Source organism: Carassius auratus, chromosome 25 (assembly GCF_003368295.1).
Source record: "Carassius auratus strain Wakin chromosome 25, ASM336829v1, whole genome shotgun sequence".
NCBI classification, from domain to species: domain Eukaryota; kingdom Metazoa; phylum Chordata; class Actinopteri; order Cypriniformes; family Cyprinidae; genus Carassius; species Carassius auratus.
The window spans coordinates 8,973,802-8,990,512 of record NC_039267.1 but is presented as its reverse complement, the minus strand read 5'-3'; the positions used below and the strand labels follow the sequence as shown (position 1 = coordinate 8,990,512).

Sequence of the window (16,711 nt, the reverse complement as noted above, 5' to 3'; positions counted from 1 at the left end):
GTCAGTTTCAGTAGGTGGACAGCAGTGCCTTCCTATGGTGAGATGTAGGTACGGCAGAGCATATGACAATACCTTCTTTGTGGCCTGGTAGGTACTGAATGTGTTCTCTTGATATTCAACAAGGACTACATTTTAGGATGCACATTTCATCATTGCTTGACAGTTGGATTTAAAGTGTTAGTGCTCAGCTTTATTTCAGTGCAAAAAAATCCAGGGGACTGTAATTGATGCTCTTTATTATGCTTTATTGTGATTTTAATTCAGTTCATTGGAAAGAAAAGTACATCATTATCTCATGCATTACCAGAGAGTGTAACAAATAAAAGAAAAAACACCCAGGATCCCTTCTGTGAGATAACAGACTAGAGTTAACCTTACCTTAGAACAAACCACACAGAAAAACATTAATGGTGCAATATTAGCCAAATGAAACTATAGCCATTAATGCACTGTAACAATCATATTAAATCATTTCCATTATTGGATATATATTTTGAAATTGTAATATGTCAGATTATTGAGTCATGTTCAAATCAGCAGTCAATTAGGATCTAATCTTATCCGGTCGAAGGGTGAAATTCTCCTCCTGGCAGCAGGAACCGCTGTGCATCAAATCGTTCATGTGCATCGAATACCTGTGCAGGTTTCCAAGAAAAAACAAAACAAAACAACAAAAAAAACATTATAGTACAGCTGAATGTGCTTACATCGTTTTATCCTAATATACACTGTCTCCAAAAAGGTTGGCTACCAAAAATTAATGTTGAAGATTTTCCAATAGCTTTTAACTTATATGTGCTGTATGTATTTTTTTGACTCTGCTAAATCATAAAAATACCATAATATGTTTGCAGAGACATGCTTAGTTAACATACTCTGAAACATCTGAAAACCATTCCTACAGTCAATTACTCTCCTTTGAAAATGTGTGTTCTGGGCCAGAAAGTGGGTCTCTGTTTTGGTTTGTGAAACCCACCCACTGACAGTTTACCCAATTGTATTTCAGCGGAAAACACATTTCATTCTGAGGAGGAGGGTCCGGGTAAAAAAAAAAAAAAAAAAAAACTCTCAGTATTTAGAATTTGGACTGTAATACCTAGTTCAACCACTCAGTGTCAAGCCTACATAAAGCACCTTTAAGTCTATTGAATTGATATTCCAATCATTGTAGAAGAAATTATACAATTAATTTAATTAGCAATGACATATTGATATCTCATATATCTATATATACACATATGGATAATTAATTTATGGAAAATATAATTTCATCAATAACTAAAAATCAACATTTGGTAGTTACTCACATCGATTCACACATGTACAGTCGCCAGTGCAGGATTTAACTTCATCATCTTTGATGAAATTACAATTTTTGACATCCAGTCGGGTGATGTTCTTCTCGGAAGCACAGCTGCGGTGTTCACCTGAGAGATAAGAGAGGTATGTAAGCCAGTGACTTTAATGAACAACATTTTATATAGTGCCTAACGTGTTATTTTTTATTTGTTTAACATATCTTAAATTATCTGCGGACAAGCATTTTAACAATTAAACAAATAATTTGTGTGAGGATGTTCAGTGTAAAGAATGGCTTACAGATCTGGCAACATCCATCTGTGTCATCTTTTATTGTTCCCTGTAAAGACAGCAACAATAGAACACACTTTTTTAAATAGAGAACATTTACATATTTCTCAAAGTATGGTCAAATCTCATACAACATACAGTTTTCCAAAACATTGTATATTTTATACTAAAAAGCACATATATTATTTTCTTGAAGAAATACTCAAAATTTTCAAATCCTAAGCTCAAAGAGTTAACACAGCCATATAAAGAATATTCACACAATTGTGTTACTCAGTATTACTTTCTTTCAAGGATGAAATATGTACAGTATGTGTGTGTGTGTGTGTACTAATTTTGATCATATATATATATATATATATATATATATATATATATATATATATATATATATATATATATATATATATATATATATATATATATATACATACATTCTCCATTCACATGCATACATTAGTACTCTCACACACTTACATTCTCCATTCACATGCATATATTTCTACCTTTTTTTAAGCAGGAAGCCACTCTCAGACCAAGAAATACATGTGCAAGAATTACTCCGCTCTCCCTCCAAAATTTAATGATGCTATTAATTACAGTGTATTTATCTAAGAAAGTTCTGGTAATACAAGGTAACTACATGGGGTAGGGTTAGGTTTATGGGTAGGTTCAGGGTTAGTACCTAGTTATTACGTAGTTATTGTAATTACTATAATAAGTGCATAGTATGTACATGAGGAACAGGACTGTAAAATAAAGTGCTACCATTTTTCTTATTGATTATTTTACTTTCTTGCTTTCTGGAAAGTACATTGAATTACCATTGTGTACGAAATGTGCTATATAAATAAACTTGCCTTCCCTTTCCTTACCTTGCAATGAGTCCAAATCTTGTGTTATGGAAATAATATAAAGATATCGTTGTCCCCAACTTGCAACTTTCTACTTTTTACTTCCTAAATTAACTTTAAAGAAAGAATCCATAGACACTTATAATATGTGTAACTGGCAACGCGATCCTCAGACACAACTCACTTATGGGACGAGGCCATGTAACCTTTTCACGATGATAATATTTATTTAGTCATTTATTTATGTTTAAAACCCACATAGCTTGTTGAAATACTTGTGTGTGTGTGAGAGAGAGAGAGAGAGTAGAAATGTATGCATGTGTGTGAATGGAGAATGTACATGTGTGAGAGTGCCATAATGAATTATGGCTTGTACAGCCCCTCATATATATGTCAATGTTTGGAATAACATTAGAGTGAGTGCTGTTATTAACCACCCCCCACCCCCATCACACCTTGATATTACACACAAACCTAGCTGCAACTTTTGTTTGCCTTAATTTAAAAGTGTGTTTCTTTGTTTTTGAAAATTTTTTGGAGAGCACTCACCTTAGTCTGGAAAAAAATAAGAAAACCTACAATACATCAAAGCCATACATCCAAACTTAAGCAGTAGCAGAAAGCAACAGTAATACAAAATGCAAGCTTACAGGCACACATTCATTTGGATCAATGTAAGGGCATGTTTTAATGCTCTCCACAATCGCAAGGGAGCCATTAACTTCTTTGCAGGTACCGGTCGTACATTTAAACTTGTATTCCTCTTGAACCTAAACAGAAAGGCAGAGAGGCTATATGTGGTTTGAAAAACAGCACAGATACTTTATCTGATTAACTAAAAAAATTAAGAAAACATTTTTGACCATGTACCTTGAGTTTAGGTGTGGTCTTGTCTGGTGCATCGTAAATACAGCAATATTGTTTACATGTTCCACAGCACTCTTTTTCTTCTTTCACATATTCAAAGCACTTGAAGGAAAATAAGTTTGTAGTTTAATAATTCACTCCTTTTGACAGACTCATTAAAAGGAACCAGAGCCAGATTCACAAAACATTACAATCTTCTTAACTCGTATTTTCAATCGTTAGTTTAAGATTGTGTAACAATAAAATTGTTCTTATATAGTAAGTAAAAAATTATTAAACATAACTTATTAAAATTAAGAAGATTTTCATCACAACTGTAGAATCAATGAGGAAAAACTGTATTGCATCTGAAAATTACAGCAATGCAAAATACATACATACAAACAAGTGTGTAGTGGAGTTTAAGCTAGTGATTTTACTTACAGGTTTACAGTCACGTGAACTGGTGTAAGTGCACTTCTCAGTGCTCTTCTCAATCACAGGCGAGCCATCAATTTCATGACAGGTAACATTTTCACATTTGTGCATGCGGAATTCTCCAACCTGACAAAAGACAGACAGACTCAATGAAGACAGAAGGACAGAGCAGATTCATTGTCTGATGAACTAAAAGGATTAAGAAATGTGTACAAAAGTTTACAAATGTACAGTACCCGAATTATATATGTGGTTTTGTCTTCTGTGTAAGTACAGTTCTTTGGTACACATCTTCCACAGCACTCTCCTTCTTGTTTCACATATTCAGAGCCCTTGAAGGGTAAAAACAAAACAGATTAACAAACCAATTTTAATTTTAACTCTTATTTTAGTTCCATTTTCTAAATGAAATTCCAAACACAGGTTTGGGTGGAGCCTTATCATTTAGTTCTGTCAATCCTCATTACAAGCCCATATAACCCAGGAGTCATTGGGATATCTCAGCAGACAATTCTTCCAGCATCCCTCCACCTCCCCATCTCCTCCTCTATTTCTGTTATTCTCCTTCTATGTAGTCCTGAGATGGGGGGGGGGGCGGTGGGACTCTGAGCTCAAGCAGAGACTCGTGTTAGATCCTCCATAGAGGACAGCAAGCCAAGTCCATTTACCAATAACCATCGGGACTGGATGGGCCGGCAAAATCGTGAATTTAAGAATAAAATTATGATTATTTCATATTCGCCAAAATACTGTAATTTTTAATATAGCTAGTTCTTAAGACAAATCTTAAGATTTCAAATACTTGAATAAAACATTGTTAAAAATTCTTCTTGAAGTTAGAAATGTAATTTTTTTTTTCTCAATAAGACCTTGGCTAAATCACAACTTTAGAAAAAATCTGAAAAACTGAACTGTGTCAGAAAATGACAGCCATGCAAGACACATAGAAAACAAGTGTGTAGTGCGAAGTTTAAGCTAGCTATTTTACATACAGGTTTACAGTCACGTGAACTGGTGTAAGTGCACTTCTCAGTGCTCTTCTCAATCACAGGCGAGCCATCAATTTCATGACAGGTAACACTTTCACATTTGTGCATGCGGACTTCTCCAACCTGACAAAAGACACACAGACTCAATGAGGAAGGAGATTCATTGTCTGATGAATTAAAAGAATTAAGAAATGTTCACAAAAGTTTAGAAATGTACCCGAATTATATATGTGGTGTTGTCTGCTGTGTAAGTACAGTTCTTTGGTACACATCTTCCACAGCACTCTTCTTCTTGTTTCACATATTCAGAGCCCTTGAAGGGTAAAAAAAAGTTTGTAGTTTAATAATTCATTCCTTTTCACAGACTTGTTAATAAGAACCAGAGCCAGATTAACAAAATGTTTTACATTTAACTCTTTAACTACTCATTTAACTAGTTCCATTTTCTAAATGAAATTCCAAACATAGGTTTGGGTGGAGCCTTATCAGTTCTGTCAATCATCATTACAAGCCCTTATACTATGGGGCCATTGAATACTTGAATCTGATGAACGTTCTGAGGTGTGCAAGTATTTTCTGGGAGACGCACGGCGAACGTAGTTCCAGGCAGCTCTCTTGACCACATTACAGTTCATATCACCTTGCATAATAAAGCTGTAATAAAGGAAATTACAGGACTAACAAAAACAACAACATGACAGACAATTTTCTGAAAGTAAATACACATGACATTTCTAACTAGCGAGGTAATAACAGCACTGCTTAGAGAAGCTGCTGCAGCCTAATTGACACAAGCTCTCTGTCTCTCTCGTGTTTGCTCTGTCTCTCTCGCTCTCTTTCTAATAACTTCATTAATAACTGCATTAGAATGCTATAAAGGACACATACATCTATTACCAACTTTAAAATGACGTGTCGGAACTAGCAAAAGAGGCCGTTGGATGAGATGCAGAAGAAATAATCCTAACTCACAATAGCGATTTAAGCACAAAACCAGATGAATCCCTTAAAATATATCATCTGATCGATGTCTTGAGGTGTGGTAACCGTAGTATAAGTGGAATAGTTGACTTCGGGCTGTTAAATTATTATAAAAATATTGCACACCCGAGGTGTAACACTCCAAAACCACCTCAGGCGTGCATTATTTGTTTACTAATTCAATGGCCCGTTGTCAGTTATTCCTTACGGTAACACTTTAGAATAATGGTCCATTAGTTAATGTTAGTTAACTACTTTAGTTAACTCGATCTAAGCAAGAACATTCATTCTACAGCATTCATTAATCTCAGTTGATGTTAATTTCAACATTAACTAATGCATTATTCAAATCAGAATTTTTGTTTCTTAATATTAGTTAATGCACTGTGAATTAGCATTAACTATCAATGAATAACTGTATTTTCATTAACTAACATTAACAAAGATTAATAAATATAGTAATACATGTATTGTTCATTGTTTGTTCATGTTAAACAATGCATTAACTAACATTAACTAATGGACCATTATTCTAAAGTGTTACCATTCCTTACATATACAGGTGTTTCTCAATGAATTATAATGTTGTGAAAAAGTTCATTTATTTCAGTAATTCAACTCAAATTGTGAAACTTGTGTATTAACTAAATTCAATGCACAAAGACTGAAGTAGTTTAAGTCTTTGGTTCTTTTCATTGTGATGATTATGTTGATATACTGTACAGGTACTCAATACTTGGTAAGGGCACCTTTTGCTTTAATTACTGCCTCAATTTTGGCGTGGCATGCAGGTGATCAGTTTGTGGCACTGCTGAGATTGGTATGGAAGCCCAGGTTTCTTTGACAGTGACCGTCAGCTCATCTGCATTTTTTGGTCTCTTGTTTCTCATTAATCTTCCTCTTGACAAAAGCCCATAAATTCTCTCTGGGATTCAGGTCTGGTGAGTTTGCTGGCCCGTCAAGCACACCAAGACCATGTTCATTGAATCCAACTTTTGGTACTTTTGGGAGTGTGGGCAGGTGCCAAATTCTGCTAGAAAATGAAATCAGCATCTACAAAAAGCTGGTCAGCAGAAGGAAGCATGAAGTGCTTCAAAATTTCTTGGTAAATGGTTGCAGTGACTTTGGTTTCCAAAAAACACAGTGGTCCCACACCAGCAGATGACATTGCACCCGAAATCATCACAGACTGTGGAAACCTAACACTGAACTTCAAGTAACTTTGGCTATGAGCCTCTCCATTTTTCCTCCAGAATCTAGGACTTTGGTTTCCAAACGAAATACAAAATTTGCTCTCATCGGAATTGAGGACTTTGGACCACAGGGCAACAGTCCAGTTCTTTTTCTCCTTGGCCCAGGTAAGACGCCTCTGACATTGTCTGTGGTTCAGGAGTGGCTTTACAAGAGGAATACGACAACTGTATCCAAATTCCTTGACAAGTCTGTGTTTGGTGGCTTTTGATGCCTTGAACCCAGCCTCAGTCCATTAATGTGAAGTTCACTCAAATTCTTGAATCCAGTTTGCTTGACAGTCCTCATAAGGCCGCGGTTCGCTCGGTTGGTTGTGCATCTTTTTTTTCTCCACTCTTTTTCCTATCACTCAACTTTCTGTTAACATGCTTGGATACAGCACTCTGGGAACACCCAGCTTCTTTGGCATTTTTTTTTTTTTGTGGGCTTACCCTCCTTGTGAAGGGTGTCAATGATTGTCTTCTAGACAACTGTCAGATGAGCAGTCTTCCCCATGATTGTATAGCCTAGTGATCCAAAATGAAAGACCATTTTGAAGGCTCAGGAAACCTTTGCAGGTGTTTTGAGTTGATTACTTGACTGACATGTAACCATATTCTAATTTGTTAAGGATTGTTAAGTTGGTGGGTTTTTGTTAAATGTGAGCCAAATCATGCCAATTAAAAGAACCAAAGACTTAAAACTACTGAAATGTGTGTGATGAATTTATTTATTACCCGAGTTTAACAATTTGAATTGAATTACTGAAATAAATGATCTTTTTCACGACATTCTAATTCATTGAGAAGCACCTGTAAACCAGGAGTCATTGAGATATCTCAGCGGCAATTCTTCCAGCATCCCTCCACCTCCCCATCTCTTCCTCTATTTCTGTTATTCTCCTTCTATGTAGTCCTGAGATGGGGGGCATTGGGACTCTGAGCTCAAGCAGAGACTCCTGTTAGATCCTCCATAGAGGACAGCAAGCCAAGTCCATTTACCAATAACCATCAGGACTGGATGGGCAGGCAAAATCGCGAATTCAACAATAAGATTATGATTTCATATTCCCAAAAATACTGTATATAATAATAAGTTTAAGCTAGTGATTTTACTTACAGGTTTACAGTCGCGTGAACTGGTGTAAGTGCACATCTCGGTGCTCTTCTCAATCACAGGCGAGCCATCAATTTCACCACAGGTAACACTTCCACATTTTTGAATGCGTACATCTCCAACCTGCCAAAAGACACACAGACTCAATGAGGATTAAAGAACAGAGCAGATTCATTGTCTGATAAACTAAATGAAGTAAGAAATGTTCACAAATGTTTACAAATGTACCCTCATCGTATATGTGGTGTTGTCTGCTGTGTAAGTACAGTTCTTTGGTACACATCTTCCACAGCACTCTTCTTCTTGTTTCACATATTCAGAGCCCTTGAAGGGTAAAACAAGTTTGTAGTTTAATAATGAATTCCTTTTGACAGACTCGTTAAAAAGAACCAGAGCCAGATTAACAAAACAATTTGAATCTCAACTCTTATTTTAGTTCCATTTTCTAAATGAAATTCCAAACATAGGTTTGGTGGAGTCTTATCATTTAGTTCTGTCAATCATCATTACAAGCCCATATAATCCAGCAATCATTGCGTTATCTCAGTGAAAATTCTTCCAGCATCCCTCCACCTCCCCATCTCCTCCTCTGTTTCTGTTATTCTCCTTCTATGTAGTCTGAGATATGGGGGGGAGGGGGGCGGTGGGACTCTGAGCTCAAGCAGAGACTCCTGTTAGATCCAACATAGAGGACAGCAAGCCAAGTCCATTTACCACTAACCATCAGGACTGGATGAGCAGGCAAATTCGTGAATTTAAGAATAAAATTGTGATTCTTTTATATTCCACAAAATACTGTATTTTTTATATAGATAGTTCTTAAGACAAAACTTAAGAAGAATTCAAATTCTTGAATTGAACAATGTAAAAAATTCTTCTTAAAGTTAGAAATGTAACATATTTTTCTTAATAAGACTGGCTTCATCCCAACTGAGGAAATAATTAAGAAAAACTGAACTGTGTCAGAAAATGACAGCCATACAAAACGCATAGAAAACAAGTGTGTTGTGTGAAGTTTAATCTAGTGATTTTACTTACAGGTTTACAGTCACGTGAACTGGTGTAAGTGCACTTCTCAGTGCTCTTCTCAATCACAGGCAAGCCATCAATTTCACGACAGTTAACACTTTCACATTTTTGAATGAGTTTTTCACCAACCTGAAAAAAGACAGACAGACAGACAGACCCAATGAGGAAGCAGATTCATTGTCTGATGAACTAAAATAACTAAGAAATGTTCACAAAAGCTTAGAAATGTACCCGAATTATATATGTGGTGTTGTCTGCTGTGTAAGTACAATTCTTTGGTACACATCTTCCACAGCACTTTTCTTCTTGTTTCACATATTCAGAGCCCTTGAAGGGTAAAAACAAGTTTGTAGTTTAATAATTCATTCCTTTTTGACAGACTCGTTAAAAAGAACCAGAGCCAGATTAACAAAAGAATTTTAAATTTGACTCTTAATTTAGTTCCATTTTCTAAATGAAATTCCAAACATAGGTTTAGGTGGAGCCTTATCATTTAGTTCTGTCAATCATCATTACAAGCCCATATAACCCATCAGTCATTACGCTATCTCAGTGACAATTCTTCCAGCATCTCTCCACCTCCCTATCTCCTCCTCTATATCTGTTATTCTCCTTCTATGTGAATTTAAGAAAAAAAAATGGTTATTTTATATTCGCCAAAATACTGTATTTTTTATATAGATAGTTCTTAAGACAAAACTTAAGAAGAATTCAAATTCTTGAATAGAACATTGTTAAAAATTCTTCTTAAAGTTAGAAATGTAATATTTTTCTTAATAAGACTAGCTTCTTCACAACTGTAGAATAAATTAAGAAAAACTGAACTGTGTCAGAAAATGACAGCCATACAAACACAAAGAAAACAAGTGTGTAGTGTGAAGTGTAAGCTTGTGATTTTACTTACAGGTTTACAGTCACGTGAACTGGTGTAAGTGCACTTCTCAGTGCTCTTCTCAATCACAGGCGAGCCATCAATTTCATGACAGGTAACATTTTCACATTTGTGCATGCGGACTTCTCCAACCTGACAAAAGACAGACAGACTCAATGAGGACTGAAGAACAGAGCAGATTCATTGTCTGATGAACTAAAAGAAAAATGTTTACAAAAGTTTACAAATGTACCGGAATTATATATGTGGTTTTGTCTTCTGTGTAAGAACAGTTCTTTGGTACACATCTTCCACAGCACTCTTCTTCTTGTTTCACGTATTCAGAGCCCTTGAAGGGTAAAAACAAGTTTGTAGTTTGATAATTCATTCCTTTTGACAGACTCTTTAAAAGGAACCAGAGCCAGATTTACAAAAACAATTTTAATTTTAACTCTTATTATGTTGGCTTGGCAACAAGCCAACATACTGTTATGCTATTTAAACTTCTTCTTTTTTTTTTCTTATTATTATTTTTCTGACAGAAATTCTGAACGCTACTCCTCCTAGGGCTTTAAAGCCACAAGCCCCAAACTCGGCAGAAACCTGCGGGATAGAGCGGTGATGGTTGCTATATCTTTTCAGACTGATCAGAATTTTTTTTAATTAATTTTTAAATGTCAAAATACATTACCCATAGACTTACATTATCTGAGAAAAATTGCGCCCCTAGTTGCAATAACCGAGATTAAGGGAGGAGTCCGTTTTCGTTTCGTTTCACTTTTAAACCGGTTAAAAATACCAAGTAAATAATACAATTTCCCTCAAACTGACAAGCTAAACCAACATATCTGATTATTACAGGGGTCAGGGCTCATTAATAATTTATTTCTGGGCAGAGAGCAGTCAGAAAGACGAGAGAAGAATCACTGCTGCTCAGCTCAGGCTGTCTCCACGGAGCTCACAACGAGCGAATTCATTTTTATTTAAGACCTTTTAAAACGGCGATTGCACGCAATCCACACGTTAGAACATACCAAGAGCTAAATTCAGATGTTTCTGAACTGTTTAAAGTAATAACATGATATATTCGCGGCAGCGCAACTGCCCGCGAGCTCGCGATGTATTTCTCTGAACACTTGAAGAGAATTTACAGCCTGTCACATTAAAACCCTGCAGCGAAACGGCACAAAACAATTAGAAGAATATATTATACACATGAAAATGAGTGTTTATATGTGATTGTGAGATTCTATCTGTCAGGCTGAACCTCACATCAATTGCTATGCATCGTCACAACATGGTAAAGTCATTTATATATATATTTTTAAGAGCTTCTTAAAATAAATATTCCTGCGAATGCACACAATCCACCCATTAGAACACACTAAGAGAAAAATCCAGGGGTTTTTGAGCCGTGTATGTGTGCAAAATGCAATATTTGACATCGCGAAGGGAAAAAAAAAGTCACATGACAGCCGCGTTTGGGGCGAGATCAGACAAATAAATAGGCTACACATTTCATTCACTCTGACAAGCTAAATCAACATATGTTATTGTTACCGGGTCAGATATCTCATTAATAAATTATGTCTCTGACCAAAGAACAGAGAGAAAGACGAGAGAGAAATGAGCACTTCATCAGCATTTTTTAAGAGCTTCCAAAAATAATATCACAGCACTAGTCCACCCATTAGAACACAACAAGAGCAGAATTCAGGTGTTTTTGAGATGTTTATGTGTGCAAAATGAAATATAATTTGACAGCGTGATACAGCTTATGAATACTGGAAGGAAAAAAAGTCACGACAGCCTTTTAACTCTGGAGTCGATTAACGCATATACGCGTTTTGAGTCATTTTCTCCTGATAACCCCGACAATTACTTAAATTACACTTTCAGTTTTAATCGTACAGATAAGAGCAATACATCAATCGAATCTGTAAAGGGTCCACTTTTTTTTTGGATACAAACATAATAACAACAAAACTTTGTGCACTTATAAAATAAAGATAACAAACAAGGTGTGCTGTCTCCAGCCTTGGTCTGCGCTGATCTTCATTTACAGCACGTCATTAAAATGAACTGTAACTCCTTGAATACTCAACGAAGAGACATGAGAGATATGTCTATAGAAAGCTTGACATGTCTACTTTTAAACTAAACAAGTGCTGCCGAACAAATATTCTGTGATAAAGTACGCGATGTCCTTTTTTCACGTCTCCCTTCTAATGTGTATGGAAGGCCAAGAGGGTCAAATACACGTTAAATACGTGTATTTCACGCGTAGACAACACGTATTTAAAGCGTTAAATGCGTTGTTTACTCATGAAAAATCAGCGTGTATTTAACGTGTATTTCACGTTTTAAATACACGTTAAATACACGTGAAATACACGTGAAGTATGCCTTAAAAATCAGTTTGAACAGGTCAGTGTAATTGGCTGCTGAGGACTTGGGTCACTTCTGTGTGCTTAGAGGGGTGTACCATTCATAGACAGGCAACCACCATTTAACATGCTATAGATCAGCTTATTCAGCCTTATTATTTAGTCTTTTTTCTTTTCTGTTTTGTATAGCCTATAGAAATAATATATTTAAGTTTCAGTTTTATGAAATATTTATTTTTTAATAAATATTAATTAAAATTTTGTGGTGATAGTATAACGTTTATAAAAGTTACAGTATTTTGTAATGAAACAGGACTTTTTGTTTAGCTCTTGACTCACCGAAGTATACTATATATAGTGTCCCTTCTTTAATTTTTCAGTAGTGTGATAACTTAAAATATGTTGTCAGTACTATTAAAATAACATTAAATTGAATGGTATTTTGGAGATTATGGTTTTTGCATGACTTATTTCGCATTCAGCTAGACAACCCTGTCGTAGCTGTTATCATAGCCTAGGCTTTTTATTAAAAAAGAAAACAGCAAGGGACCATGGAAAAAGACTGTTGCAGGTGTATTTTTTATGGTATTATTATTTTTTATTTTTTGCAGCGGGGCAACTCAAGAATGTTGGGCACACAAGTACTGTGGCTCTTTTACCCCATGGCCAAGATGGCCAAGCCAACATCAAAGTTAGTTCACTAACTTTTAATTCTAGTTTTAGTTCCATTTTCTAAATGAATTTCCAAACATAGGTTTGGATGGAGCCTTATCATTTAGTTCTGTCAATCATCATTACAAGCCCTTATAGTTCCAGGCAGCTCTCCTGACCGCATTACAGTTCCATATCACTTCGCGTAGTAAAGCTGTAATAACGGAAATTACAGGACTAAAAAATGATGATTTTCCAAAAGTAAATACACATGATATTTCTAACAAGCGAGGTAATAACAGCGCGGTTTAGAGACGCTGCTGCAGCCTAATTCACACAAGTTCTCTGTCTCTCTCTTTTATTCTCTGTGTGTCTTTTGTCTCTGTCGCTCTCTTTCTAATAACTTCATTAATAAATGCATTAGAATGCTATTAACAACTCATGCCTCCATTACCAACTTTAAAATGACGTGTCGGAACTAGCAAAAGAGGCGTTGGATGAGATGCAGAAGAAATAATTCTACTCACAATAGCGATTTAAGCACAAAACCAGACGAATCCCTTTAAATATATCATCTGATCGATGTCTTGATGTGTGGTAACCGTAGTATAAGCGGAATAATTGACTCCAGGCTGTTCAATTATTATAAGAATAATGCACACTCGATGTGTAACACTCCAAAACCATCTCCAAAACCATAATTCAATGGCCTGTTGTCAATTATTCCTTACATTTAAACCAGCATTCATTGCGCTATCTCAGCAGAAATTCTTCCAGCATCCCTCCACCTCCCCATCTCCTCCTCTATTTCTGTTATCCCCTTCTATGTAGTCCTGAGATGGTGGGGTGGTAGTCTGAGCTCAAGCAGAGACTCATTTCAGATCCAACATAGAGGACAGCAAGCCAAGTCCATTTACCAATAACCATCAGGACTGGATGGGCAGGCAAACTCGTGAATTTAAGAATAAAATTATGATAATTTAATATTCCCCAAAATACTGATTTATATAGATAGTTCTTGAAATAAAACTTAAGAAGAATTCATATTCTTGAATAGAACATTGTTAAAAATTATTCTTAAAGTTAGAAATGTAATATATTTTTTCTTAATAAGACTGGCTTCATCACAAATGAACTGTGTCAGAAAATGACAGCCATACAAAACACAAAGAAAACAAATGTGTAGTGTGAAGTTTAAGCTAGTAATTTTACTTACAGGTTTACAGTCACGTGAACTGGTGTAAGTGCACTTCTCAGTGCTCTTCTCAGTCACAGGCAAGCCATCAATTTCACGACAGGTAACACTTTCACATTTGTGCATGCGGACTTCTCCAACCTGACAAAAGACAGACAGACTCAATGAGGACTGAAGAACAGAGCAGAGTCATTGTCTGATGAATGAAAAGAATGAAGAAGGTTTACAAATGTACCCTTATCATATATGTGGTGTTGTCTGCTGTGTAAGTACAGTTCTTTGGTACACATCTTCCACAGCACTCTTCTTCTTGTTTCACATATTCAGAGCCCTTGAGTGCAAAAATAATTTTATTCAGTGGCACCTCGGTTGCACTTTATTTTACAGTACGTGTACTAACATATACTAATAGTGTACTTACAGTGTATTTATCTATGAAAGTTCTGGTAATACAAGGAAACTACATGGGGTAGGGTTAGGTTTAGGGGTAGGTTCAGGGATAGTACCTAGTTATTACATAGTTATTGTAATTACTATAATAAGTACATAGTATGTACATGAGGAACAGGACTGTAAAATAAAGTGCTACCATCATCATCATAGTACTTCAGAAAGTGACAGCCATACAAAATACAAGTGTCATGTGTGGAGTTTCGGCTAGTGTTTTTTTTTTTTTACGTACAAGTTTACAGTCAAACTGCCCCAAGAAAGTGCACTTCTTAGAGCTCTTCTCAGTCACGAAGGAGCCGTTAATTTGACGGCAAGTAATAGTTTCACATGTGTAATGGCGGACTTCTCCAACCTAACAAAAAGACAGACTATTTTGAAGAACAGAGCACATTCACTGGTTGATGAACTGAAGAAAATTAAAACTTGATACAAAAATTATAATTTAAAGGGGGGGGGGGGGTGAACCTGGCAGCTCACCTTGAACTCTGTGTTATTGTACACACAGACATCTTTAGGCACTAAAAAGTAAAAATAAACAGTTTAGGAAATTGCTTCTAGAGAAACTTCACCCAAAAATAAAAAATCTGTCATTATGGAACACAAAAGGAGAAATTATGAAGAATGCAGTTTCAAAATCCTATCATTTCAACTTGATTCTCATAACTGACCGATACAAACTGACCAGGTTTGCCTTTCATTTTCTAACACCTCACACTTATACGGGTATGAAATGATATGATAAAAAGTTAATGATAAGAGACATATGTTTTCGATATGAGCCATTCTTTTAATAGGTTGCAGTTTTGTAGAAGAAAAAAAGATTCACTTAATTTCATGGTAAAAATGCCTTTTTTGGTAAACACAAAAGGTTTTGGACAAACAATAATGATATCTGAGTAGGAATCAGTAAGAACATTTGAGACTTACTGCAGGAACAGGAACTGGCAGTTTTATTTAATCCTAACTGAAATCCCACATCACATTTCTTCATAAGACATTGTTCCAGATTGCAAACTGAATGGGTGAAGAACATTTAAATTAATATCATTGAATGTTCTGTAACATTGTTGTGTTTATGGCTATTTATAAGGTCAAAGTGGAAGAAATATCAAGTGGTTACATAATCATTTGACATCAGCATGTTCAAACTAGATCAGCCATTTAAGTTTAAATGTCCTTTAAGTGCTTAAGTATTTTGAATTGCTTATTGTTATTGCCCATGTAATGTTGGTAATTACTATCAACTTGTACTATGTATTCATTGTCATGGCTGAGAATCTTTTGATCAGCAATATCAATGCACATTCATCAGATTTATTTGATTCTTGATAAATTCTTGATGACTTACCACAAGTTGGACAGCAGTTTACAACAGTTTTTATATATCCGTCAGGACAGGGCATTTCAGTTGGACACTTTAATGGCTCTTTCGAAGTAATGCCAGGATTTACACATTTATACAAGAAACACTCAGATGTCCACGTGTCCCCAGGCTGCAGAAAAAGAAATAAGCTGATAATCGTTTTGGTAATTTTTGTTTTAATTGTAAAAATGTGTGACTTCTCTGATTAAATTGAGTTGGCTTTTTACCCTCTGCAGTAGCTAACTAAGAGCAAACTAGCAAAGAACAGCCTGATTTTAAGCCCATAGTAATGCTGTGTCATTGTTTCTTTTTGCAAAGCACACTTTAAATTACAGTGACATACCTTTCTAGGTAATCCATCAGGGCCAATGCAATCTGCAAAGAGAAGACAAAAACAACAACAACAACAAATATGACAAGGTGCATTAAATTAACAAACACAGAGAGTAAATGAAGAAACATCTCTTACCGCAGTAAGTTGTACACTTATCTGATGTCATATTAACCCGATATTGGCCATCAGGACAGTAACAACCTTCCACTACCGTTTGGTTACAATCCCTGCTGTGACATTCTTTCTCTGTATACCTATCATTGTATCTAGTTGGAAAAGAAAGTAGAATAAAAGTAGAGATTTGTCAATCTTAATGACTGCTAAAATGCAGTACATTTCAGAGTATTCAGTGTTACAATTGCTCTTATTAAAGAGAATTATTTTATT

General features: G+C 35.5%; 1 protein-coding gene across 1 annotated transcript in view; it reads right to left on the bottom strand.

The window, feature by feature from the left end:
- Positions 1 to 226: 226 nt before the first annotated feature.
- LOC113042828 (mucin-2) overlaps positions 227 to 16,711 on the bottom strand; it is a 59,758-nt gene continuing 43,273 nt past the window's right edge. Inside the window, exons 35-57 of the mRNA XM_026201822.1 lie at positions 16,460 to 16,590; positions 16,334 to 16,365; positions 15,976 to 16,120; positions 15,555 to 15,641; positions 15,105 to 15,145; positions 14,860 to 14,979; positions 14,413 to 14,508; positions 14,199 to 14,318; positions 10,198 to 10,293; positions 9,978 to 10,097; positions 9,305 to 9,400; positions 9,083 to 9,202; positions 8,273 to 8,368; positions 8,048 to 8,167; positions 4,935 to 5,030; positions 4,721 to 4,840; positions 3,965 to 4,060; positions 3,735 to 3,854; positions 3,315 to 3,413; positions 3,095 to 3,214; positions 1,600 to 1,639; positions 1,308 to 1,427; positions 227 to 635 (exon numbers count right to left, since the gene is read on the bottom strand). Coding sequence (XP_026057607.1) covers positions 619 to 635; positions 1,308 to 1,427; positions 1,600 to 1,639; positions 3,095 to 3,214; positions 3,315 to 3,413; positions 3,735 to 3,854; positions 3,965 to 4,060; positions 4,721 to 4,840; positions 4,935 to 5,030; positions 8,048 to 8,167; positions 8,273 to 8,368; positions 9,083 to 9,202; positions 9,305 to 9,400; positions 9,978 to 10,097; positions 10,198 to 10,293; positions 14,199 to 14,318; positions 14,413 to 14,508; positions 14,860 to 14,979; positions 15,105 to 15,145; positions 15,555 to 15,641; positions 15,976 to 16,120; positions 16,334 to 16,365; positions 16,460 to 16,590 — 2,248 coding nt within the window. The 3' untranslated portion in view covers positions 227 to 618. The remainder of the gene's footprint in view (positions 636 to 1,307; positions 1,428 to 1,599; positions 1,640 to 3,094; positions 3,215 to 3,314; positions 3,414 to 3,734; positions 3,855 to 3,964; positions 4,061 to 4,720; positions 4,841 to 4,934; positions 5,031 to 8,047; positions 8,168 to 8,272; positions 8,369 to 9,082; positions 9,203 to 9,304; positions 9,401 to 9,977; positions 10,098 to 10,197; positions 10,294 to 14,198; positions 14,319 to 14,412; positions 14,509 to 14,859; positions 14,980 to 15,104; positions 15,146 to 15,554; positions 15,642 to 15,975; positions 16,121 to 16,333; positions 16,366 to 16,459; positions 16,591 to 16,711) is intronic.